The sequence below is a fragment of the Muntiacus reevesi genome, chromosome 20 (assembly GCF_963930625.1).
Source record: "Muntiacus reevesi chromosome 20, mMunRee1.1, whole genome shotgun sequence".
NCBI classification, from domain to species: Eukaryota; Metazoa; Chordata; class Mammalia; order Artiodactyla; family Cervidae; genus Muntiacus; species Muntiacus reevesi.
This window is the reverse complement of record NC_089268.1, coordinates 34,104,945-34,132,713: the sequence shown is the minus strand read 5'-3', so window position 1 is coordinate 34,132,713 and position 27,769 is coordinate 34,104,945. Positions and strand designations below refer to the sequence as shown.

General features: G+C 42.6%; 1 protein-coding gene and 1 long non-coding RNA gene across 2 annotated transcripts in view; one reads left to right on the top strand and one right to left on the bottom strand.

Annotated features, from left to right (window-relative positions):
• The window catches only part of LOC136151348 (uncharacterized), a 1,173,899-nt gene that overhangs the window by 981,475 nt on the left and 164,655 nt on the right, over positions 1 to 27,769 (bottom strand). The window lies entirely within an intron of this gene.
• NRSN1 (neurensin 1) lies at positions 10,720 to 22,572 on the top strand. Its single transcript, XM_065912542.1, has 2 exons — positions 10,720 to 10,944; positions 21,139 to 22,572. Exons 1-2 carry the CDS (start codon positions 10,732 to 10,734, stop codon positions 21,535 to 21,537), a joined length of 612 nt encoding a protein of 203 aa, XP_065768614.1. The 5' UTR covers positions 10,720 to 10,731; the 3' UTR covers positions 21,538 to 22,572.

Below are 27,769 nucleotides of genomic sequence, written 5' to 3'. Positions count from 1 at the left end.
AACCTGTCAAGGCTCATCTCCAAATCCCATCACTCACTTACTAATTTATTCATTTACCATAAATGAGTACTCAGTTTTTACAAATTGACGGTACTAGTCATAATGTAGATTACATGGTGGATGGTGGGTAAATTTTTGCTTCAGGAGTTTACAAGCATAACAAGGGAGAGTAAATAGACAAATAAATAATGCCAATGCAAGGCAAAATGGTTGTCTGAGGAGGCCTTATAAATAGCTGAGAAAAGAAGAAAAGCTAAAGGCAAAGGAGAAAAGGAAAGATATACCCATTTGAATGCAGAGTTCCAAAGAATAGAAAGGAGACATAAGAAAGTCTTCCTCAGTGACCAATGCAAAGAAATAGAGAAAACAATAGAATGGGAAAGACTAGAGATGTCTTCAAGAAAATTAGAGATACCAAGGGAACATTTCATGCAAAGATAGGCACAATAGAGGACAGAAATGGTATGGACCTAATAGAAACAAAAGATATCAAGAAGAGGTAGGAAGAATACACAGAAGAACTATACAAAAAAGATTTTAATGACCCAGATAACCATGATGTTGTGATCACTCACCTAGAGTCAGACATCCTGGAATATGAAGTCAAGTAGGGCTTAGGAAGCATCACTGCGAACAAAGCTAGTGGAGGTGATGGAATTCCAGTTGAGCTATTTCAAATCCTAAAAGATGATGCTGTTAAAGTGCCTCATTCAATATGCCAGCAAACTTGGAAAACTCAGCAGTGGTCACAGGACCGGAAAAGGTCACTTTTCATTCCAATCCCAAAGAAGGGCAACACCAAAGAATGTTCAAACTACCGCACAACTGTACTCATCTCACACGCTAGCAAAGTAATGCTCAAAATTCTCCAAGTCAGGCTTCAACAGTACATGAACTGTGAACTTCCAGATGTTCAAGTTAGATTTAGAAAAGGCAGAGGAACCAGAGGTCAAAATGCCAACATCCATTGGATCATTGAAAAAGCAAGAGAGTTCCAGAAAAATATCTACTTCTGCTTTATTGACTATGCCAAATCCTTTGACTGGGTGGGTCACAACAAACTGTGGAAAATTCTGAAAGAGATGGGAATACCAGACCACTTGACCTGCCTCCTGAGAAATCTGTATGCAGGTCAGGAAGCAACAGTTAGAACTGGACATGGAACAACAGACTGGTTCCAAATCAGAAAAGGAGTATTTCAAGGCTGTATATTGTCACCCTGCTTATTTAACTTATATGCAGAGTACATCATGTGAAATGTGTTGGATGAGGCATAAGCTGGAATCAAGATTGCAAGGAGAAATATCAGTAACCTCAGATATGCAGATGACACCACCCTTATGGCAGAAAGAGAAGAATAACTAAAGAGCCTCTTGATGAAAGTGAAAGAGGAGAGTGAAAAAGTTGGCATAAAGCTCAACATTCAAAAAACTAAGATCATGGCATTCTGTCCCATCACTCCTCATGGCAAACAGATGGAGAAACAGTGGAAACAGTGACAGACTTTATTTTCTTCGGTTCCAAAATCACTGCAGATGGTGACTGCAGCCATGAAATTAAAAGACGCTTGCCCCTTGGGAAAAAAGCTATGACCAACCTAGATAGCATATTAAAAAGTAGATGTTACTTTGTTAACAAAGGTCCATCTAGTCAAAGCTATGGTTTTTTCCAGTAGTCATGTATGGATGTGAGAGTTGGACCATAAAGAAAGCTGAGCACCAAAGAATTGATGCTTTTGAACTGTGGTGTTGGAGAAAACTCTTGAGAGTCACTTGGACTGCAAGGAGATCCATCCAGTCAATCCTAAAGGAAATCAGCTCCAAATATTCATTGGAAGGACTGATGCTGAAGCTGAAACTTCAATACTTTGGCCACCTGATGCAAAGAACTGACTCATTGAAAAAAACCCTGATGCTGGGAGAGATTGAAGGCAAGAGGAGAAGGAGACAACAGAGAATGAGATGGTTGGATGGCATCACCGACTCAATGGACATGAGTTTGAGTAAGCTCCTGGAGTTGGTGATGGACAGGGAGGCCTGGTGTGCTGCAGTCCATGGTCTCACAAAGAGTCAGACACAACTGAGCAACTCAACTGAATGCAAGGGAAAAATAAAAGTAGCAGTACAAGACAGGTAAGGATAGAGATTTCCATATATGTGTGTATATATAGTCAAAATAAAGAACAAAGAATCATACTCAAGCATACCAAAGAACGCTGTATGAAAAAGAGGCCGGTCATGCTAGGATCAAATGAGCAGCACTGGGAGACAGACATGAGGGGGAAAGCACAGAAAACCACTGAAGCAAATAAAGGGAAGGAAGGAGGTGCAAGCTGTGTTTGAAGAACACAGAGCATGTTCAGTGAGATGAGAAATGAACTTGGAAGGCAAGCCATGAAATCTAAGGTTACAAAGGCAGGCTGAGGCCAAATCACAGCTTCCCTCTGGAAAACAGCTCAGGAGTCTGCAACCTCACCTGACCTCTCTTCTCCGTGACTTTCCAAAATGCTTCTGCTTGTATCTCTCCCTTTGTACTCTAAATGGCAGACACTCAATAAATGTGTGTTGAATAATGAATTAATAAGATAACCACTGGTAAATGTTTCTATGTAATATAACTCAGGGAAATTGTACAGTGTGTTGGAAGTGAACACTTAGCTTCTTCAAAATGACCTTCTCTGTTCCCTAATGCTTGTTAAGCTGATAAATAAAAACCATGGTTTGTACAAGGCAAAATAATGCTGATAATTCACATTTTAAGGACATCTTGGCATATGTAACTGATATCCTACTTTATCTCACTGATTCAAGTCACTTCAGATAGAAAGAACTCCAAAGGGACATAGAAAACACTGTGCAAATATTGGATGTTATTTTACGTGTAGAATGGCTGTGCCAATATTAACTATTTTAGTGATCATTTTCATCACAGGCCACTTACCAGGGGTCTGCAGAAAGTCTCATGAAGCAGGGGTCGTTGTATTTATATGCTAACCTGCCCACACCTACACACATTTTTCTGAGGTGCTCACAGGTAATTTTCTAGGGTGCTTGCCTTCGTGTATTTGTGTGTTTTTCTTAAATATCATTTAAATCATTTTCTTCATCATTCTTCCGTCTCATCGGGGCCAGGGACAAGAGGAGACACTGAAAGTGTCCAACCGCTGACAGAAGTGAGAAGGTTCTCTCAGGTGGGCAGCGCTTCGCCAGCCGCGCAGTTCCTCACCCCGTGTCTCATCAAGGACAAAAAAAATAGGCTCCGGAGAAGCCTCTACAATGGGGGTGCTGTGAGTCTGCCTCTCCGACCACCTAAAAAATACGCGTGTGGAGCCTGCTAGGTCCTTTCATGGTGCTGGGCAGGAGAAGAACACTGGACAAGGTGGAGAAGGTGTCCCGCCCCGCGTCGCACAGGCCACGGGGCCCCGCCTTCCAGAAGGCCCAGGGGCCACCCGACCCGGACGCAGGCAGGAAGCAGGGCTGGCCAGCCCAGGCCCCGCCCACTCGCCGCACATCCGCGCCCCTTCGGCGGCGGCGGCGGCTGCGCGGGCCTCGGCTGCGCGGGCACGCGGGACGCCCGGCTGTCAATCACGCGCAGGGCTGAGTTCGGCGAGGCGGGAGCGGCGGCGGCGGCGGCGGCGGCGGCGGCGGCGATGGGACCCCAGCGAGAGATCTGCGGCTAGCTGGCTGCATTTGCTCCACGGGTCAGGGGATCGCAAGGGGGCAGGTAAAGCCTTGCGGAGCCCAGGGGTGAGGTATTCTAGGCTCGATCTGTCTTACTCCCTTCTCCTCCCTTTTTCTTTCCTTCCTCTCTCCTCATGCACAAATATTCATATTCTCTGTCTTTCACACACACGCGCGCCCGCGCGCGCACACACACACCTAATTCGTCTACGTTTATTATATGGGGCACAAATCTCTATGCATGTTAAAATCCACCAATACGTGCAAATTAGAAGTAACCAACTCCATTCTTTGGCTGTTTGTGGTTTATGTTATGTAAGAATTTGGGAGGTATACAGGGTGAACTCAGGAGTTTCTTTCCTGTGAGACAAGAAAAGTTGTAATATTAGATGAGAGTAAAAATATATGGATTTGGGGTTTGCAAAGCTGAATTGATTTCTTTTCCAGGCTGAATGTATCCGCTCCTTGCCCTTTCCTCTCCTTCGCCTTATCTGAAGATGTTTGAGTTTTTTATATGATCTCAGCATCTACTTCTTTGTGTTGTTAGAATGGGGCATTGGGTGCGGGTCCGACCAAAGCTGATTGACCTCAAAGAAAACAGCCGGAGTTGAACAGCTTTTATTTACTTAATTGGTTCCTGGCTCTGTAGCAGAAATATTTTCAGCACCTTGAACAGCTCCTTGGGCTCCAGACCAGGCCAGCATCTGGTGAAGGGCATGTGTGGAGTCAGTTTTTTTCAAAGAAAGAGAGGTCGGCCACAGAAAAGAAGGATCATTTAGTGAGAGAGAGAGGCACAGACGAAAGACAGACTGACTTGTTTTCTGTTACTTATCCAGACCCAGAAATACAATAAAATTTCAGGACAAACTAATGTCTTGAAGAAGGTTGGTTTGGGCCATGGTACATAAAAAGTGAACCAGGAAAATATTGAAGACAGTTTTTCAGGCCTCAGCCATGCTTACACACCTCAAGCCTTTGAGATCCTCCTGAAGATGGCTGGGGAACTGTTCATCAGAAAGAATTCTTAACGCCTCTTGGGAAATATAGCCCCAGTTCTTATTTTCTTTCACATGACTAGAGTAATGTAGGAAGCCAATAACTCTAGAGCTGGCAATGGCTTTTTAATTAAATCTTGCATGGGCACCTGCTTTTCTTAGGCAGATGAAAAGTAAAATGATCATGATAGGAAGAAAATGGATATAGGAGTTAAAAAAATCGACCTCATGAGTAAATCATCCAAAGAGCCTTATTAAGTCTAAAATGCACGTAAATAGATTAGAAAACACAATGGCTATAAGATTATTTTACATTATAATGGAACAGGCACCAAAGAGATCAAATCTGGAGTCTCTATCGGAAGCTAGTAATCTTTTTCTTTAGACTTTGTTAAACACAACTGAGTCAGCCTAGTTGGTATTATTGACTGCATGGAATAGAATTATATCAAAATAAGAATATATTTATATAATGTGTTACAGTTTACAAAGTCCTTTTCATTTACATTATCTCCTTTATAAACTCTCATGAGAGCCCATTAAAAAGTTATAAAATATGTTGTGCTTTTGTAAAAAGAAAAAAACTATCTCTGCTCTTGAACAGGAAGTCCTTTGTCGATGTTAAATGATTCCTTACAAGTTATAAAAATGACTTATGAAATTTAGACGTTTATCTGGATCACATTCTGCAGAGATTTTTATTCTTAACTAGGTTTGAAGAATGAGCCATTAAAAGGAAAGGTCAAAGAGTAAACAACAAGAAGAGGAAGAGGAGAATTTCAAAGGTAAGACTCAAACTTTGTCACATGTAAACTGGTGAGCACCTTGTGGTCTGCGCCTCGATAAAGAAGTTTAGCATGAATATGGATTCTTTTGCTCTGCTCATTTTGGTTTTGGACTTTATTTTATCTAACTTAAAAATACATCTCAAAGAGGTAAAGTAATAAGATAACTGCATATCATTATCTCCCCTCCCCCTTTAAAAATTCTAAGAGTGACTGCTTATCTACTAACTTAGAAGGAATAAAAATTAACACTGGAGAGTCACGATCTCTACCACTGTCCCAGGACAATGAAGTATCTCTGAATGAACCATTGTTCATTAGTAGAAACACATTTTCAAGTTTTAAGTTCATGCTTATATAATTCCAGAATGCCTGATTTAAAAGTGAAAAAGCTGTTAGCAGGCTTTCATGCCATCCTGCATCCATTCTGAGTCTAACTGATTCTTTTAAGTGAATTGACCTTTTGGTGTGGTATTGGATAAATTATCTAAATCAGCTATGTGCCTATACCTTGCATCTGTGGCCCAGAAGTGGCTCTAATGAGAACTTCACTCTCATTATCTCAGAATGATTTTATGGGAGAGAAAAACAGTATGAAAAATTGAATGATCTTTCCAAGAGAATAAAAAGAACAAGGCCTGTGCCTGGCTTCAGAGCTGACTCACACAGAGAGCCATGGGAAAACACTCATCCTTTTTTGGGCCTCAATTTTCTGCCTCTCTTCTCTCAAGGAGACCATGAAGACAAGTAATATAAAATCTCTGGTATTCTTAAGGCTTCATGAGGCATAAAACCTTATTTTTTTCAAGTAAAATAAAAAGTATCTGCTCCTATTAGACTGAAATTCAAATTTCCAAAAACTGATGTCTAGTGTAGTGGCACATATAAGGATCATGGTAACACATGCATGGGTTTGTTTGCTGAATAGTCATTCAAGGGACTCTCAGTATTTATCCTTCTTCCTGCTGCAAATAGCTCATTTCAGTGCCCATTTTGTTGCACATACTACTTCAGAAGTGTTTCTTCTTCTAGCCCAAGGGTCAACTGAGAGCAAAATGTGTGTCCCACTCATCTTTGTAACCAGCGTCTCACATAATCTAGCATATAACTAGTGCTTTAAAAGCACCAGAGGAAAGGAGGAATGAAAAATCAAGGACCACTCAGACCATCATCCACACCAACTCATCTAGAACTCTGTGCCAAGAAATTTCAAAATAGTAAGCAGGATAGAAAATGTCCCTGGCCTCAAGAAGTTTTCAGTTTATCATGGATACAGTCTGTCAGACCATCAGAGAAACCACATCACAGAGGACTGGGTAGTAACAAGAGCTATGAAGAGAAACAAATCTAGATAAGGGGATAGAGAGTGATAGAGGGCTGATATTTATTGTGCTCACTGTAGAAAGCCTCTCAGAAGAGTTGGGGAGTGGGAGCAGTTAAGGAATGATTCTTCTGTCTCTATGAGTCCCTGGTATATAACAGGTAGGCTATGTTGCTAAGAATTGAATATCCACTTACTGTACAACAGCTAAGATAGATACCATATACAAGAAAAAGAAGAAGACTATGGATGTATCCTCACTTATCTGCACCCAGAAAGTCCTTCTGGAAAAATGAAGGCAGTTCCCCCTCCATAGATGACCAACTAATCAGACACTAATGTTGCTTGTGCTCCATCATGAAGGCCATGCTGGCAGTGAGGATGCAGCAGTCTCCTCTAGAATGTGTATGAAATGAATACTCATAAGGACCCACTTAAGTATACTATCAGAGAATATTTTCACTCAACTCCCCTATGCATACACTTCCTGGGATGTTAAAACTTTCTCTAAAGAAAGGAGCTCCTTCAGGATCCATCACTTAACAACAGCAATAGATTTAACATTACTGTTTTTGCTGATGCTACTATACCTATCAAAACACAAACCAGAATCCTCATGAAATCTTACTCATTAAATAAATGCTGAGACAAGCTAAAGTGCCTTTGCACATACCATCACTTTCTTCTCAATCCTACTTTATCGTGTAATCATCACCCAGCTTTTAAAGTAATGTTGTGAAATGACCTTGTGTATCCTCTTTATAATATTGGAGGTGTCAATCAACCAAGTATAACTGTAACATTTTCTATACTAGGACAAAAAGTTACTGACTTTCCTATGAGGAATAAAACTCTCTGCTGAGATTTTATAGGTGCAAAGTTTCTGCTATAACATGTTATATTTTAAAATTCATGTTCTACCAAGTGATCCATCTCCTATAAGAGTGAATCTCAACAAATTTTATGTTTGGAAAGATGTATGAAACCCAGGGACTACCTCTACTGAAATAACATTAGACAAACACACAATTGTTCAGTCTCTTGAATACCAAGTCACTAATCTTAACTAGTAGCTTATACGCTCTTTTAAACTGAAGCTTCATGTATATGATAATAAAGCAATGTGACAACCAATCATTCAGAACTTGGGAGGAGGGAAATCCCTAAACCTAGTTATTTATCCAACAAAAGTGAACTCATCCTGTAAATTCATGGCCAAAGACTCCTGAAAAATCTACATCTAGAAGGAATTAGAGGTCATCAGGTCGGGCCATCTTATTTTAAGGATGATGAAACCATAGCCCAGGGAGGTTACCAAGCTTGCCTAAGATGTCAGTACCAGTAAGCTGCAAATCAAGAACTAGCATTAGAGTCCTTTCTCTGCTCCATGTGGTTGTCACAGTCAAAGTCATGTCCTTGCACTTTCTATGCCCAGAGAAGAGAATAAAACTCCTTGGGATTTCTCTTCTGAAATGTATCTAACATCACTGAAAATCCATTCTGACTTAGAGTAGAGCCATCTATCACTCAGGCTCAAAAGCATTTGTTTTATGACATCTTCTCTCTCTTTTATGATGTTACCCATGTCATGTTTAGCCAAGCTGGGCTGCTGGGTCTCATCCTCTAAAGCAGAAATGTTTAACCTAGTGCGCTGGGAACAAGCTGTGCAGGGAAGGACTCCAGAATGTCACAAGGTCCTGCTCTGCACCAAAGCTAAATCCTGAGAAAGGACAACTTCAGCATCACAGGAAGATAACTCTTACTATTGTTATGAGGGACTTTTTTTTACACCTATCATATCTATTTTTGGCCTTTTTTAATGTTAAAGTCTCTACTGCTTTATAGAAAACCTGAACATATGTATTTGTATGAGCTGGTTCTGATTATGCAAATCTATTAATCAATTCATACTCCCGTTTATCGTTTTGTCATCTTTCATCTACTCCCTGACTCATATAACCTTTAGTAGATAACTTTTCTATGCCTCAATTTCCTCAACGACAAAGTAGACTTAGTAATACTAATCCCATCTTCCCTTGACTGAAAGCTTATTTGAATGTCTTAGAAGAAAGTGCCTTTAAAACTATTCTACTTCTATACCATTAATAATAGGCTCTTATTAATCATCTTCATTGTGTAAGCATGAAATAAAAGGTACTGAAGAGGTCATCCTAGCATTTAAAATATGAAAACTAAGTTAACAAAAGAATTTGGTTCATTAGATGTTATTGCTCTAATCAGGCAAAATACCCTCTGAAATCTTGATATTGTTACAAAATAATATTCTTCTGAAATGTTAAAAAAGCAAGCACACACACACACAAAAATTTCTTTGCCTGCTCTCTCCTCCTGGTTGATTTCTTTAGAAGGTAATTGGACCTGAGACAGGAAGAAGACACTGGAAGGCAGGCACTAAATTTGACACTGACCAACACTTAAAAAGATGAGGTCATCAGTCACCATCAGTGACACCTGTTTGCATCATTTTTCTAAGATCAGGGCCATAGTTTCCTGAATTTGACTACAATTTTTAACCAAAACCCACTTGTGTCTGAGGGCACACAGTTACAAGCTATTCTCAAGGGTTCACCTTGTGGCTATGGGTCAATGAATCCCTCGGTTCAACTTTGATTTTAGCCCCATGATTATATCCAACCAAACTAAGTGGCCACACAGGAACACTTGCTAGAATTTTAGATTAAGTTTTTCTTGTATATAAACAATACCGCTTTGGTTGCGTGACAAGTAATTGAAAACACTTAATGTGTCTTTTTATTGTCTGGATTATATAACACAGGCCCTGAGAGACCCTAGTCTAGCGGGAAGATACCTTTGAATGTTGTTTCTTGCTTTGTCATGTTGAGACAGGGAAAACCATCTAGAATTTAAAACTCTGTCCACAAAGGGAAAACCATCTAAAGGATAATCGAAAAATCTAAAGAAGTATTTCACATTTCCAGCTACCTGTTGATCTGCTCATATGGAGATCAGAAAACCAAAGGAAAAACAGAATGAGAATTCTCTTACCAAAATTTCTGTCCTTCATTAATTCCTTGTTTGTTTGTTTGTTTTGCCATGTATTAATAACCAAATGCCTCTCTTTAAGGTCAAATTAGATCAAATTAAATTGAAATTTCCATCTGAAGAAGGCAGCATCCTAAACAACCTACCCAGAGTTTAGTTTCATTAACCAGTTACCTGAATTTTTATTTATAGCAGACACTAAATGGAAATAGTACAAAGTAGGTTTATTCTCTACATTATGCTCTAGCATCCCACCTGATCAGATGTATCAACAAATAACGCCTGAAATATCTGGAGTTAGAGTCAGTGAGGTGTTAATTATTGACCAAGCCAATTGTGATTAATAAAGTATGAAGCATAAACTGCTCAGCAACTTTTTAATGAAGCTTCTGTACAACTTGACAATTGTTAGAACAAGATATATGAGATCCAAAGGCAGAATTTCAAATTGCTATGTAACACCATGTAGCTTCCACAAGGGAACATAGTTAAGCATTGAAGAGGACAGTCCAAGACAAATTTCACCTGTAGCAAGTCAGAGTGCCTGCTTAATTCTTTAACATGAAAGTGTAAACACTACTGGATTCGAAGAGATTGAAGATTTATTGTCAAGACAGCTGAAAATCTCAGCTTCCTTGCTGCATTTCTCATGTGCTTCCTGCTTAAATTTTTGCATCATCTCGGGGTGCTGTACTGTTAATATCTCATTTCACTTATGGAGAACCAGTTCTGGTCAGGGAGTGTTTGGGGTGATTTTGCATTCAGTAAAGAAGACCAGCTTGGGCAAGAAAGACAAGTCCTTTAAGGTATCTTTTCTGCCCAGAGAAAGAGCATTGTTCAATTAGGCTGACATTACTCAGCCTGGTTCTTACCTTTAATATGCCTTTTGATCCTGAGGCCAGAGCTCATCGGGCTGATGCCTGTGGATGTTGTCATTCCAGCCAAGAAGGATGAGCTCTTGCAGCAACGTCTGTGGGTCCAGGCAGGCACCAGCTGCTACCGAGGGCGGGCACCAGCGCTATGGAGTCCGGTCCTACCTGCACCAGTTTTATGAGGACTGTACCACTTCCATCTGGGAGTATGAGGATGATTTCCAGATCCAGAGATCACCCAACAGGTGGAGCTCAGTATTCTGGAAGGTAAGTAAAGAGCATGGGTTTAACTCAGGAAATGGAGAAGTCATTTCATACGGTAAGTAATTCAGCTGCAGAGAACTGAGAGGTCTGGGACTCTGTATGCAACCCTCTTGGTGATTCTAAGTGCAGTTTTCTTCCTTAGGAAAGGAGACTGTAAACCTTGGGAAGAAAGCCTCTAAACACAGCACAGTTGTTGATTTTCAGGTGAAATGTAAATAGATATAATCGCCATCATTATTATTTTTGCTACTGTTATTAACGTGCCACATAAATTCACCAACCATGAAAGCCATTCAAAGGCAAAACTTGTTTTAAGCCTCCCCTACAGGTTTGGATGGTATCATTTTAAAAGTTACGATAATCATTAAAAGAAATAGTTGGGTACAGGAGAGAGTTAATGCTGAGCCATAATACAGTGGTCAGTCTACCTGCCCTACTTCTACTAGATATGTGGTCATAAAGTTCTATGAACTTCAGCTTCCTTGAAAGGTAGGAGCTTTGCTGGACAAGAAATTCAGTCATTCAGTATGTAATTTGTGAGCACCTCCTCCATTCAAAAAGTTGCAAAGTGCTGGAAATTAAAGCAGTAAATGGGAGAAGAAAAAGTCCCTGCCCTTACGAAATTTACAATCTATCGTGGAAAACAGACCATAAACAAATAAACCACACAATAGTAGCAGAAAGTAGCAAGTATTATTCTTGCAAGTAGCAAGAATAATAGTGGCAAGTGCTATGAGGAGAACTAAATCAGAATAAGAGGTTAGGGAGGGATAGAGAACTGATATTTAGTTATGCTGATCACAGAAAGCCTTTCGAAGAAGATGACCTTTGAACAAGTACCAGGATAAGCTGAGGGAGGAGATCATAAAATTATTTGGCTGAAGGTCATTCTCGGTTGGGAAAATAGCAAGACCAAAAGCTCTGAAATGGGAACAAGTTTGGTGTGTTTGAAAAATAGCAAGAGGTCCAGAGGAAGTGGAGAGGAATGAGAGGGAGGAGCGAACAGTTGACAAATTCAGAAAAATGACAGGACACAGATGATTTGTGTGGAGCCTTGGAGGTGATTGTGAAGACTTTGGCTTTCCCCTTGAGAGACACAAGAAGCCACCTGAATGTTCAAGTAGATGAGTGACGCGACCTGACCAATATTTTAGCAAGATCATTGTGGCTATAGCACAGAAAACAAATTACAGAACCACAGAGATAGAAGTAGCTAACTTATTTAAGAGTCTATTGAAGTACCCAGGGGCAAGAGATAATAGTGGCTTAGATTAGGATGGTGTTAATGGAGATGGTAAAATGTAGTCAGATTTAACATGAAATTTGAAGGCCAGTTAAGACACACTGGTGAATTAGACATAAAAGAAAAAAGAGTCAAGCCTGACTCCAAGACTTGCAGGCTGAGATCTTTAGTGGATGATGTTATAACTCACTGGGATTGAGAATACCAGGAGAGCAGTGGGATGGTTGATGAATCAAGAGTTTGATTTTGGCATTGCCACATTGGCGAGTCAGATACAACTTAGCAACTAAACACCACCACCACATTGGAGGTGCCTATTAATCATGCAAGTGGAGATCTGCAGAAGTATTTAAATATACCAGTCTTCAGCTCCTGAATTGGGAGTCACTGACCTATAGAATGTATGTAAGGTACCAGACTAGAAAAGGGCATCCAAGAAGAGAGTACAGACATAAAAGAGAAGAAGGCATCGGATATTCCAATATTTATAAATCAGGAAAAGGACAAGGATGTAGGAAGGGCTACTGAGAAGGTTCAGCTTTAGATGATGCCTCAGATTCCCTCCAGTCTACAATTCTGTGTTTTAGAGATTTCTGATCATCCCCAACTTTCTCCCAAAATATTACAGAAATTTAGACACTGATACTGACATAAACTTCCAATGTACTGGCAATAGAATTCAACAAGAGGCAAGTAACAAAATAATGATTCTTAGCATGGACTCTGTCCTCGGCTGCTGTTGCTGTGGTTCAGTTGCCCAGTCATGTCTGACTCTTTGCGACCCCATGGACTGCAGCACATGGGAAGGGGTCCCTGCCCTTCACCATCTCCCGAAGTTTGCCCAAGTTCATGTTCATTGTATAGGTGATGCCATCCAGCCATCTCATCCTCTGACGCCTTCTTCTCCTTCTGCCCTCAATCTTTCCCTGCATCAGGGACTTTTCAGTGATCGACTGTTCACATCAATGACCAAAATACTGGAGGCTTAGCTTCAGCATCAGTCCTTCCAATGAGTATTCAGGGTTGATTTCCCTTACGATCGCCTGGTTTGAGCATATTGCTGTGGAAGGGACTCTCGGGAGTCTTCTCCAGCACCACAGTTCAAAGACATCAATTCCTCGGCTGACATGGGTTCAAATCTCAACTTTTTCTATAGCTATAACCATTACACCAGGTAACTCAGTGGTAAAGAATCCACCTGCCAATGCAGGAGATGTGGGTTTGGTCCCTGGGTCAGGAATGTCCCCTGGAGGATGAAACGGCAACCCACTCCAGTATTCTTGCCTGGAAAATCCTACAGACAGAGGAGCCTGGCGGGCTACAGTCCATAGGGTCCAAAGAGTTGGACATGACTAAGCACGAACATGAGAGACTTGACCTTAATGAGCCTCTAACAGTGATACATATAATACCTACCACATACTTGTGAGACTTAAGTAAGATAACATATGCAAAGAGCTTAGTACAATGTCTGGTAGGTACTCAATAAGCATTTAATGTCTTAGCTCCTATTCTCAGATGTCATACGGAACACTGAGTTCTGAAACAGAAATAAAACTGGAAATTTAGTTAATAAGTGAAATATTGGGTAATACAATGGTTACTATGTTTTACCCAAGACCTCTGCTGATTCAAAACCTTACTACTGTCAGGTTCTCTATATTAGAATTGGTCAAGCCAGCCTTTTTATTCTGTACAAGTGTTTAATCTGTACTGGCCTGGACCAATGAAATACATAGCCAAGCTTGGCACATGTTGTATTTACCCAGAGAAGTGGGTGGTTGCTTCTCTATGTGTCAAAAAAACAAATATTTTCCTGACAGGTCTGTTGTGCCAAGAGCCTAAAATGCCTCTGACATACAGAATATTGCAAATGCTGGTGGTTCCAAAGCACCAGTGGCTGTATGACTTGTGAAGCTATAAATCCATCGAATAATATATGGGAATGGATTTACAATAAAGAACTCTCAGTAAATTACCAACCCCAGGATTCAGATTTCAGTATTTTCTCTCTTCTGTTTTATACAAACAAGATCCAAAAATATTTGTTCCCTGTTGTACTGGACCTAGTTCAGAGAATTAAAACCGAGCAAACATCCATAGCCTTATAGAGGTTATATGCCAGCAAAATCCAAATCCTAAACACATCCTAATCATAAAACACTCAATTGAGAAGCCTACAGTCAACCAGAAAAAGCCAAGAATGGCTTGTCTTAGAGATCTCATCTCAACCAAGGGAATACACCAGACACTCCTGGGTTGCCTCCTAGGGGATATAAGGGAACTCTTGCCAGCCAGTATGTGAAGTACTTTGTATCAACACAGAGAAAGGCACTGATTATGCATGTTTCCATTATGATTCTTTTTTATGTTTTTTCTTCCATTTCAAACTGCATCTTGTACATAGTTCAAAATATGGGCTCCCCCTGACCACTCTTCCACTATAGTGTCGCTAAGGCCACAGGGGTCTCTCACTGGGGCCACACTAACAGAGCCTCAGCAGGTCTCTGCTGCTGAGCCAGCTCCTTGGTGTGGGCAGCAATGGGAGGGGGCTTAATGAGAATGGAGACTGCAATCAATCAGGCCTGAGTTAGAAACTTTTATGGGACTTCCCTGGTGGCTCAGATGGTAAAGAATCTGCCTATAAGACAGGAAGACTGGGGTTCAGTCCCTGGATCGGGAAGATCCCCTGGAGAAGGAAATGGCAACCCACTGCAGTGTTCTTGCCTGGAGAATTCCATGGACAGAGGAGCCTGGAGGGCTCCAGTCTCATACAGTCCGTGGGGTCCCAAAGAGTCGGACATGACTGAGCGATTAACACTTAAAAAACTTTGCTCTAACCATGGATTGACATAACCTTGTTCCCACAATGCTGTTCTTTTTTTTTTTTTTTAACAAATATTTATATGTCCACCATGCACAAGACTCTGGGTTCAGTTGTGAACACGACACTTCTTCGCTTGTGAATAAGGTATAGCCTTGACCTGACAGAGTTCACAGTCAAATAAGGAAGATGGATGTGTATGGAGATTGTTACAATCCACTGTGACAACGTCGCAGTATATACTGGGAGCCCAGGGTCTGGGGCAGGGAGACCCTGATGCAGCCTGGGGAGGAAGTGACTCCACAGAGGCGTTCACAGAAACAGGGGATCCATCCCAAGAGAAAGAAAAACATTGCAGAAGCATTTGTGAGAGAAGGTGGCAGTCTTGGGAGATGCCAACAGTTCAGTGTGGCTGGGTTAAGGGTGGAGCACAAAGGCCAGGAGACGAACCAAGAGAAGGACATGGGAATGTATACAAGAACTGGATCACAGAGACTTTGAAAGGCTGTGAAGTAGAAATGTCTCCAGAACCTTCCAGCTTGATTGAGTACAGTGAGAGGGTAAGGTAATAAATCAAGACTTTCTTAGGAAGGCTGTCTCACAGCCAGGAACAAACAGCCTCGCCCCACCACCACCACAGCACACACACACAGTGTTATATACATTCTCTGCGCCTCACATTCTAGATGCCTGCGTGACTGCCTCCGGCACTGCTAACTTCCCCAGTGCCTGCAACTGCTGCTGCCTGCAAAAACCTGTGTGACAAGGTCTCACCTACCCCCTGCCACCCACTGCCTCTGGCCAAGAACCTAACAGGCTGTCGTGGAATTTTTCCTTTTTCATCCTTGCACTTGACTAAGACTGCTCCCACTTCATTGTGCAGCAAACGGCTAAAGTACAGCAGGTATGAACTAATAGAAGCAGGCTTCTCGCCCCAATGGTTCTTTCCTCACCCCGGGATTATCTTCCTCTTCAACCCCATTAGAAATCTCCCAAAGGATGTTCAGCAGCAATGGGCAGGTTCAAGGCAAGACTGTTTCCTCCCCAGACTTAGTAAAAGTGAAAATGATCCTGGTACCTCTCCCGTCTCCCTAGACCCCCCTCCTTCCTGTTCTAGGCTCTCCAGTTTTCCCCCTTATTCTGAATAAGCCAAATCAGAATTTAAACTCACACCTTGGATTTCTTTTCAAAGACGTGCTAAAATGAATGAGGAGACCCCTTAAGAGAAACCATGTGGTATTATTTTCTAAAAAATATTTTCTCAGGTGGCATGTGAAAAACGGACGAAGAAAGATGAACCTAGCCAGGGGGACGATCAGAATACTATTGCAATGATATGGGCAAGAGTTAATAGTGCTCTGTTACCATTAGAGTAGCTATGGTGATGGAGAGATAAGCTTGAAGAGAATCTTATGCGGTAGAATTAGTAAGATTTAATTATCCATTGACTACCAGCATAAGGAAAGACTGAGTGAATGGGTGGATGGCAGGAATGCAGAGACATTAAGCAGAAAAGAAGGAACATCATTTTGAATATTTGGGGTTTGAAGAGCCTTTGGGACATCTTTGTGTAAATCCTCCCATTGACTATCATAAATATGGGGCTACAGCCCAGGAGAGAAATCTAGACTGGGGCTGGAGATTTGGAACTCATTGGTATATAGGTGGGAGTTGAAACTGTGGCCACAAAATTAAACCCTAGAGAGAACATATTGAGTAAGAGATATGAGTCAGGGCTGGAACCCTGGGGAACATCAATAATTTAGGAGTTTCTGGCAAGGCAGGTTAAGAATGAGTTGTTAAAGATGTAGACATGGATGCAGGAAGGAAATGTGTCCAGGAAAACCATTAGTGAGGGTCTTAATAAAGCCTGAGTGCTGAAAATCAATGACTACAGGATATACACATGGAGAAGAAAAACTGGATTTGACAATTAAGAGGTCATTGGTAACCTCAGAGAGAGGGGTTTCAGTGCAATGGAAGAGGACTAAGCTTTCCAGAGCCAGGAGGGCTATGGAAAGTGTACCAGGCGAGGCCTACACGGAAGGACTTGGATCCCAGCCTGGCATCGGTCATTGCTTTGTAAAACTCCGTGTCCCTACAAGAGGCTCAGGCCAGATGAGTTAGAATCTGCCATCAGTCGGGCAGGGGACACCACTCTGAGCTCAGGTGCTGGGAAAGAGAGGTCAGCTGCAGCCCTCGGGGCAGACAAGGATGAAGGAAAGCCCGTCTCCACTCTTGCTTCGTGTCTTCTGGATTTCACCTCGAATCCAGATGGCTCCTTTCACGTTTAGCTCCATCCAGCAACTTCCCCCCCACACGCTGCTCTTCCTTGCCATGCTGGCTCTGGCTTCCAACAGCCCTGACTGCCTCCTCTCTGCCAGAACAGCTGCCTTGCTCCTGCTGCCAGCTCTGCTTCTTGGAGGAAACTGCATTTTCAGATCTCATCAGCTCACAGACGGAACAACGAAGGGGGACGTTGGTCAAAATCACAGCAGTTTCTGTCTCGCGGCCCCCAGCAGCAGAATTTCTGGACTCTGAGCTCTCCTCCCTGTCCAGTCCTCCTTTCCAGCAGCAGAGACTGGGTTCTCACCGCTCCTCCCCAGAGTCAACAGAGTCAGCAGAAGTCACAGCATGAAAACTGCCCATGTGTATCGTCGCTCAGTCATGTCCTCCTCTTTGTGACCTCATAGACTGGAGCCTGCCAGGCTCCTCTGTCCATGGGATATCCCAGGCAAGAATACCGGATGAGTTGCCGTTTCCTTCTCCAGGGAAAACTGCCCCTGCTGCTGGCTCTACAGTCAGTCTGTCATCACCCGGAGCGGCCCTTCTCTCTCACTAGGGGTGTTGATTTAACCATCCCACAGCACCCAGCTACTCTGGGCAGCCCCGCCCCCAGCAGCCCTGCAAGACTTTTGCATGACCCCAAACAGAACTGGTTTCCTCTCTTAGAACTTTTAAAAGAAAAGCATGTGTTGTCTTTCTTAAACTCTATTTAATAGAACCTCTTTTCTCTTAGACCAAGGACTACTTCAAGTCAGAGCCATGTCCAGAGACAAATTTTTTGATACTATATGGCACCACTCCAAAGTTCTTATTCCATTCTGTACACTTAGATGATACCAGGATTACACTGATGTATCTCAGTGTCCCTCCTCACCACCATGATGCTCTAGAGAAGTATTCTGTGTTTTCCTTCATGTCTACCACCCCAAACTCTTCCTGATGTGTTTGAACAGGTTTGGAGTCACTCTCTGGGCACCTCTTTTGGTGATCCTCTTTAGACTTGCACAGGTGGCACCCTCAGAATCCCAGGGATTACGTACTATTCATTACGTCATGCTTCCCTCCACAGATGGCAAGCCTCTCTCTCCGATCCTCTGATGTAACAGGGAACAGGGGCAAGGCTCAGGGAGGCCAGCCACTTTCCAGTTCTTGAAATGAGCAGGAGTTCTGCCATCTGCAAAGCATAGTTTGCCTTTTAGCTTCTGCCTGATATTCCAAGAGTGGATTTTAATCTATAAAACACTGCTCAGTTGAGGAGCAGACTGCTCTGAGAATCAATCACCTGGCTCCAAGTTCAGCAGTCTGGTGGTTTAAGCTAGTCAGTCAGGAATATTTATTGGGCGCAAGACTAGACTGACGGCTGCAGAGAGACGGGACAGAAATAGAAGACAGAGCGCCCTGGCCTCCCTTGCTCTTAAGAACCTTAGAAACGAAGATGGATACTTTTTTGCTGCCCTCAATTTTGGAGAATTAGTGCCAGTTCTTGAGGAGGGAGGTAATTTAGTGACATATGAAGCATGTCACCATGGATATTTAAGTTAATTTAGTTTGGGCATTCAGAATTTTCCAACATGAGTCATTTTTTAAACATTATAAATAACGGTTAGTCTTTGAAGGTGAATTGATTTGCCACCATTCTTGGAAAAATGTAGAAAACCATCCAAAATGTGATATTTTACAACCCAATTTTTTCCTGCAATACTTGTATCTTATGTAGAATACTTCTTTTTTTTCAGAAGACTGACTCTTGTTTTTCAGTTTCTTTACAATATTACGTAATGGAAATTTGTTGATATATGGTGACTAAAACTCTATTGTAATTTTTTAAAAGATAGTAGAAGGTAGTGTAGAAAATATCAATTGGTGGAGTCTCATGGAAGAATGAAAGTGGGAAGTGGGGCTTAGAAGTCACACAGACTTGGTAGAGTACAGTCACACCCCCTGCTTAATAAGGGGACTTTGAACTAGGTTTCTTCAACGCTATAAACCTCAGTTTCTTATAGGTGAAATAGGGATAAAAATATCTACATCTCATGAGATGCTGGTGAGGATTAAGTGAAAAAAAGAGTGCCTGGGTCATCATCAGTGCTCAAATCATTAGCTCTCCTCCCCTCTTTGTTAGAGTGATGGATTTGCGAATGTTTCCCTTCTGTTATCCCAACTTTCTACTAAAGAAGTATCTAATAAGGTGTATTTCCTTGAATTATAATAAGTAAGTTAGATAAATATACTTTAGATGTTCAAGATTAAATGGTGTTATGCATTTGATTATTTTTCCAACCTTGTTATTCTAACTAAAAGCAATTAGGAATAGGAGGAAATGAAAAATGTGTTTAAAAAATAAGTTATATTAGCTGTTCTTTATCCCAAGTACTGACAGATTGTTGCAATGCTCTTGCCAATGTAGCGTAATTTTACAAGAGGCACATTTCCAAATAATAGTAGTAATAGCTACTTATTGCAATGCGTGACTTAGCCAGGCCCAGGGCTGAAAGCTTTCATGCATGGTCTCATTTAGTCCTCACAACTTTATGAGGTAGGTACTATTATCATTTATCATTTTATAAATGGGAAAGTTAACAAGAGTGTTTAAGTGACTTTCCTTCTATGATTCAAGTACTAGTTGGCAGTGCTGGAATCTAAGCCTGAGCCTGTCCATTCCAAACCTCTGAACTTAAACCACCAAATGGTATATCACTTTCCATCTTCAGCGGGTTACATTTTATGGGAACTTGAGCTCATGCAGTTTCATCTCCATCTGCTGCTCTTAACATTTCTCAACCTCTACACAAGTAAATTCCAAACAGCTACATGTTCGAGGAGAAAGAGCACTGGCCTGGGGGTCAGACCTGTGGCTTCTAGCCTGCCCTGTGCTACTCACTACCTGTCCTCACTGTCCCTCCTTGGGGCAGTGACCCTCCGTGAGGCTACATTCCCTTGCCTTTAACTGGTAATCATGGTTCTTTCTCCACCAACTTGGAGAAAGGGTGAGTTGTTACACACTGTCAATGGCCTCCAGCCAAAATCACCAGGAACACACTTCTGTGTTGAACAAGTTGAGTGTATTACTCATCACAGTGAGAGAAAATGACATCAAAGGGCATTTCAGTAAGAGAATGTGAGAAAGGATCATAGGGTATGGGTGATTTGAGGGCGGTGGGGTAGGCATGGGGGACTGAAGAGTCTGCAGGAGCCAGAGTTTACTTTGGATTATCAGGGACAATTGTATGATTAGGTATCTTAATAAATCTTATCTATCCCAAGTGCAGACTAGAGTGAGACTAAATAAAACTGTAATTGGTAAAGAATCAACAGTCATTTATATTATGCAGGGTGGGAAGAGCATGGTATTTTCTGGTTTGTAAATGACCTTGTTTTTGTCTGTGTTTAGACAAAATTATGAAGTGGTTTTGGTTTGTCTCACTTCATCATGAGCACAGAATGAGCTTGTCTGATGTTGGGGTTCTGCGAGGTTGATTGTGCCAACAGAACAACACGGCACTCATGGGGGTCCCAGGCCAGCTTCTGGTGGGTAGAGTGATGCCAGCTTTTAGGTATGGGGCTGTTTTTCTTTTGCTCAAGACCAAATGAGACAACATAAGCCAAAGGGGCTTTGTCAGTTCCAAAGCATCGGACAAACAGAAAACTCAAAGGAAAAATCAAGTCAGTGATGCAGTACCTGGTTGGTATCAAAATCAGAAAGGTCCTCCTTTCATCTTCTTTTTTAAAAAGAAAATTATGTAGGCTTCCGACTGGGAAAAATCTCTCCTCTCAAACAAGACCCGTCCCGCCCTGGAGAGCTGAAGTGCCACATTCACTCAGTCTTATTTGTGTCTTTCTCTAGGTCGGACTCATCTCGGGCTCAGTCTTCGTGATTCTCGGATTGACTGTCCTGGCAGTGGGCTTTCTTGTGCCCCCCAAAATCGAAGCCTTTGGTGAGGCCAATTTCGTGGTGGTGGACACGCACGCTGTCCATTTTAACGGAGCCCTTGACATGTGCAAGCTGGCGGGCGCCGTGCTGTTCTGCATCGGGGGCACGTCCATGGCAGGGTGCCTGCTGATGTCGGTGTTCGCAAAAAGCTACTCCAAAGAAGAGAAATTCCTTCAGCAAAGGTTTAAAGAGCGAATCGCAGACATCAAGGCCCACACGCAGCCCATCACAAGAGCTCCGGGCCCAGGAGAAACAAAGATACCAGTCACTCTGTCCAGGGTTCACAATGTCCAGCCCTTAGCGGCAACCTGAAATCTTTTCCACCCAACCCTCCCCTCTCTAATTTACACCCAGTGTTGCAAGGGAGCAGGCGTTTGGGAGACGACAAGGCTTTGGCGTTGACCAGCCCCAGAGCTGTGCTGGGCAGTGGGCAGAGTGATGGCTGAGCTCAGGCCCATTCCATGCAGCGGCCCTGGGGACGCTTGACGCGGTGGGTCAGCGTGGGCACATGCACCCAGCCGCCTAAAGAGGTGCAGCTGGGTGCTCACCAGGAGCTCTCTAGACCTACTTTCTCATACAGTGTGACTTTGTGACATTTTCCATGTTCTTGGAAAGCGCTCAACAGTTCAGACCAGCCTACCAATGGCTAGTGTGGTCCATTTTACTTTCTTGTGTTGTTTTTTTCTAATTTTCTAACCTTTCCTGTGTGGTGCTGCCTTCTATTCGTGGTCTCACTACATGTAAGATATTGTCGTGTGTGTTCATAGAAAAGTCAAATTCCCTGATTTTGACCCAATCATTGGTCTTTTAGCTCTAACGTAACATGAGTCCGTAAGATCAGAATCATACTTTTCAGAATTCTCCACAAACTTTTGTTTGTTTTGTTTTCTCCAGTTTTTTCCACTTAAGGAGCTCAAATTGCCAACGTTAGAATCTTAGGAAAGAAATTAGTATTAGGAGAATCTATTTACGCAGGGTCCAAAAGCCCTGAAGTAAAAGTCAAGAAATTTGAGTGCCTATTAGTAACTAGCTGCGTGGCCTTGGGGAAAGCACCTAACCTCCCCAGGCCTCAGTTTCCCCATCTGTAGAATGGGGGTCCTGGTCTGCGATGTCTTGTTCTGCCATGTGTCATTGTGTGTCCATGACCAGGGATGTTTACAGTGTTCCTGTGGCTATCACCACAGTAGGATTCTTTCAGATCTGGACTCCCAGAAACTTGCCAAGTCAGGATCCTCCATGCCACCCACTCCTAAATATCCAACCCCAGCAGTTTATACAGTGCTGTCATATTTTTATAGAAACAAAAGTAAGCCATCCTCCACTAAGAAACTCCTGAGTAGACATAAACCTTAAGAGGGTTTTCTTTCTCGAAAAAGATACTCTCTTCTCCTGTAAAGTGTTCATCTCATCCCTTTGCACTTCTACTTAATCTGTGGATTTAAATCAGACTGAGGAAAATAGAACACGTGGTCTTGATACCCTCTCAGAACCTGTGCCACCTTCAAATTCTGTCTTTTTGTTTCTTCCTTTCTTCACTGGATAAATAAAATATGTGAACGAGCAGAACCCGAATTGCCTTGTCATTCCTTCGGTGCGGCTGTTTTCTCTCCAACATGTAATTTTCCATTCTGAGGCTGAGTGAGCTCTGCAGGTCCCCTGGTGAAATGGAAGAATAAATGAAGCAATTAGTGCTCTTGTGCACATGGTTTCTTTTGCATTGTCCAGCATCAAACAGGCAGCAGATCAGCATCCTTCACAAGGATCGTTGGCCATGTTTGGGAGAAACTGTTCTAGTTTCCTCGGGTTCTTACCTTCCCTTGGCAATGCCATTTTACTTGTGTTCTCAGAAGCCTCATTCAAGGCTCATTCAAGCTCCCAGGCACCTGTTCAAGGTAAAACTGTGAGGTTTTCCCTGTTGACTTCTGTGATGTGTAGCAAGGAATCTTCAAGGATGAGACTTGACTTTTAAGAGCCTCCGGAATAAAAAATGCATTCTTCTGGTTCCAATCAGTCTGGTCTCTAGTGCTTGTGGGCAATACACCATTAAATTCTCACAACTGGTGGGGGCTTCGGTATCTGCAGAACAGCTAATAGGGGTTGTTATGTGTATCCAAGAGTCAGACGCGACTTGAGCGACTTTCACTCACTGAGGAGGAACCGGTACCTTGCCCGCAAAGCCGCGCTATTGGTTTTTTTTGACGGTTCCTCCCCTATCTCTGACCCATCAGAAGAATGTCCACGAGTGGATCACACCCTCTTTGAACCCTTACCATAAAACTTCTCACTACACCCCCCAACCCCACGCCAAGGTGGGATACACAGTTTTGAGGGCTTTAACCTGCTGTGGTCCCTTTTGCCTGGCAGAGCAATAAAGCTGTATCTTTTCCACTTCACCCAAAACTGTCTCCGAGATTTAATTTGGTGTCAGGGTAGAGAGGCCAGATTCGGCTTTACATGCCACCTATTAAACGTAATCCCTGTTGTTACTGTTGTTGTTTAGTCAGAAAGTCATGGCTCTTGCGACCCCATGGACTGTAAGCCCACCCAGCTCCTTTGTCCATGGGATTTTCCCGGCAAGAATACCGGAGTGGGTTGCCATTTCCTTCTCCAAGGGATCTGCAATAGGTTGCAGATTCCTTGAAGTCATTAAATGTCTTGCTTACTATGTACACAGTACCTCAAGCCAGAAAACTGATGATGAGAGATTGTGTAAGCAGCAATTCCATGTGCTTCCAAGGCCTCCTGTCATCTGGTCCAGCTTCTTTCTAGCTTTATTCTGGCACGTGCCCTGGAACCCTTTATTCTATCAATAGCTATACTCAACCATTCTCCACTCTAAGTGTGCCCCCACTCACCAAGCTTAATTTACCAGAAATAACCATCTGCCCAGTCTCTGGCTGTTGAACCCTTCCTTCAAGACCACATCAAGATACAATAGCAACACTGGGAAGAACTAATACTTACTGAGTGGGAGGCACCATTGAAGCATTTTGTGTGTAGAATTCATTTTATCCTCACGAAAACCATATGAGGTTGGGGCTATTATCATATGCCCATGATACAGGGGAGAAAATAGGCAAAGAGAGGATAACTTGTCCAAGGAGAACTAGTAAGTGACAGAGGCAGCCTGGCTCCAGAGGCTATGAGCTACATTTTCATCCAATATTTTCTTCTGCCTGTAGAAATGTCACCTTCTCTATGCAGCTGTTCCTCCATCTCTCTCTGGCTTTGGCTCTGAGTCTCTCTTGCGCACATGCCCTCTCTCTCTCTCTCTCTCTCTCTCTCTCTGGCTTTCATTCTCTCTCTTTTACTCTCCCCACGGTTCAGACTTAATGTCTCTTCCTCAAGTGCCAGCATTTTGGGCAAACACATTCTATCGCACTTATCTCTCTCTATTATAGTGATTTGTTTACATATCTGCTTCTTCCATTAGAAGCTAGACTATTAGCTTCTTGGATACAGGGAGTGTGTCTTAATGAGTGGTGAACCCTCAGAAGTGAATATATAAAAAGCTACGTGCTGTTATATGGTCATTTACAACAATTACTGCATTTTTACTTAGAGCCAGGCATTGTGCTGGCCCTACAGAAAAAGAGATGATTAATAGGGGCACTAAAGTTTTTGCATATCTAACGTGTCTGTGTGTGTGTGTGTGTGTGTGTGTCTGTGTGTGTGTGTGTGTGTGTGTGTGTGTACAGAGGTGAAAATGGATCTTTGGAGAGGACTAAAAACTGACAGCATAGGCTTGGGTACCTGTGAGCAGAACCCTCCTTGATCTAACATTTGGGTTGCTGGGAGCTTCGTCTAATGGTTAGCTGGCCCTTGTTGTTGTTATTTAGCTGCTCAGTTGTGTCCAACTCTTTGTGACCCCATGGACTCTAGCCCATCAGGCTCTTCTGTCCATGGGATTTCCTAGGCAGGAATACTGGAGTGGGTTGCCATTTCCTTCTCCAGGGGATCTTCCCAACCCAGGGATCAATAACCCTGGTTATTACTACATTACTTTAATACGAAGGTACTACATTACTTTTGCTTGTAAAAACAAAATTCTCCTGCCAACCAACCCTGCTCTTGGACACAGAGCATCCAGTTATACTTTCCAATCCTGGGAGAGACAGATGGAAAAGACAGACCTGCCTAGTCATGAGCAAGTTAAGTTGTCTCCCGCAGACCTGAATAAACAATCAGATCTTCATCCTTAAACGTGAGAGTAAAATCAGAATCATCAGACACCTGAGGAAAAACCAGCACCCTGAAAGAGTATATGGTGGTGGTGGTTTAGTCGCTCAGTCATGTCCGACTCTTGTGACCCAATGAACTGTAGCCTGCCAGGCTCCTCTGTCCACGGGATTCTCCAGGCAAGAATAGTGGAGTGGGTTGCCACTTCCTTCTCCAAATTAGAGATTATAAAGCTACTAAAAATGAAACATAACACTGGAAAGAAGAAATGAAATAAAATGAGATGTAGAGAAAGTAAATTAACCGCTCTTCTTTCATTATAGGAATCAATCATTACTGTATCAGTTAATAAATCAAGATGCTCTAAATAAGTACACTACTTAGGGTCATGGAAGAAGCCACTAGAATAATTTCAAACAGGATACATTAAAAGCGGTTGCCTCTGAGAAAGATTGGGGGAGGCCAGGGGTAAGGTCAGACTCTATTGACTCATAATGAAGACAAGAGAGCCTCCATTCCTGCCCCTGTGGCCTTTGTATAGACTGTAAGCAAATCACTGCTGTGTTCGATGTTACAAAAATTGAGTAGCGAGGGATATATACTGTTTAAAGGATTTTTCCTAAATTAAGGTTGTGGGAAGGCCTCCCTGATGTAATGATATTTAATCTGTATCTTGAAATATGAGAAGTTAACTAGAGTGACCCTGGCCTAAGGAGGAATTTGCTCTTCTTGTGTTGGGGGAGGGGGCCGTTGAACTAAGGAAAGAGAAAAGAGCTGTGTTCTAGATGAAGCAGCCCACATGCTCTGCATAGTGTCTGGGATGCCAAGGCCACCCAGCTGCATGCCCCCAACCTCCAACATGAACAACGCCCCCTAGAGTTGTGCCGCAGGCTATACTTGATGATGAGAGTAGGCAATGGTGCAAGATAAGGTTTCCTACAGAAGACAAAGACCAGGCCAGCAGAGGTAAGAGCAGCTTGAGGATAGCAGAGGACAATTTAGAGCAGCCACTGCAGGGACAGCAGTCGAGAGTCAATCAGAAGTGAGGAGGGACCTGATGGAGGAGATGACCGCTGCCCCAGTGCTGGAGGACGCTGGCTTCCTCTCGGTCTGCTGTCTCCAGCACATCACCAACCTCAGAGTCTAGTCCAGAGGACTGGCCACCTTGCCACTTCCTCTGCCTTCTGAGAAATGAGAAATGCCAGTAAGAAACTCTGAGCTTGTCATGCCCATATCTTGCCCCTGGATAAATTCTACTATCTGCTCCAGGGGAGGGGTAAAAGAAGAAAGAATTGATCATGTTTGTTTTGTTAAACAGTCTCTTCCAGAGTGAAGCTTCCCAGGTGGTTCAGTGGTAAAGAATCCGCCTGCCAATGCAGGAGACACAGGTTTGACCCCTGTGTCGGGAAGATCCCCTGGAGAAGGAAATGGCAACCCACTCCAGTATTCTTGCCTGGATAATTCCAAGGACAGAGGAGCCCGGCAAGCCCCAGTCCATGGGGTTGCAAAGAAATGGACATGACTTAGCAACTAAACAACAACACTTTCAGAGTCCTGCATGATGCCATGGGGCTAAGAAATGAAACAATGCCCAGAAAATAACCAAAGCTTATATTAAGAGCTTTCTCTGTTGCAGAGAAACAGAAAGCAGAGCTTTCTGTGTGCAATTCTTGCACATTGCAAGGATGTTGCAATGTGACGACATTCTTATGCATTTTTGCATTTTATTTAATCTATTCTTGAAAGAATTTTAAGGCTGTCTACTATTACTTCCTCTATTTTACAGATATGAAAATCTAAACTCAGAGACATGAAGTAATTCACCCAGGAACAGGCAGACAGAAAGTGATCAAACTAGTATTTACTCCCAGGTAGGGGTCGCAGAGAGTTGGACATGACTAAAGCAACTTAGCACATAAGAACACACAGTGACTCAAAGATCTCCCTCCCTGTGGATAGATTCTTCTGAAAAGGATAAGAAAGTAGGAGCATCTCACCTCTGTTCAAAATGTCCCAGATTAAACACACCCTTCATCACAGAGCTCTACACTTCCATAGAGCATTAAAAAAATGGGCAGAAAACACATACATACATTACCACTAAATGGAATTCAATCTAAATCTGTGCAAGGCAAGACTCCCTCTGAACTGAAGCACTAAGTTTATTTAAAGAGTCCATCCAGATTGCTATTTCAGTTTTCCCAGAAATTTGGTAAAGGGCAAATCTGCTAATCTGTGAGCTCCTTCAGGTCAACACTTTGTCTTAACTTGTATTTCTCTCCAATTTCTAGCACAGTATCTGGTTCCCTTTAGAAACGCAATAAAAGTTTGCTGAAGCCAGGTGTTTTAGCTCCAAAAAAAAGTT

Coding starts and splice junctions, on each gene's coding strand:
- NRSN1 (XM_065912542.1), top strand. CDS start 10,732: ATGTTGTCATTCCAGCCAAGAAGGATGAGCTCTTGCAGCAACGTCTGT. Junction 10,945..21,138: donor GGAGCTCAGTATTCTGGAAG/GTAAGTAAAGAG, acceptor GTCTTTCTCTAG/GTCGGACTCATCTCGGGCTC.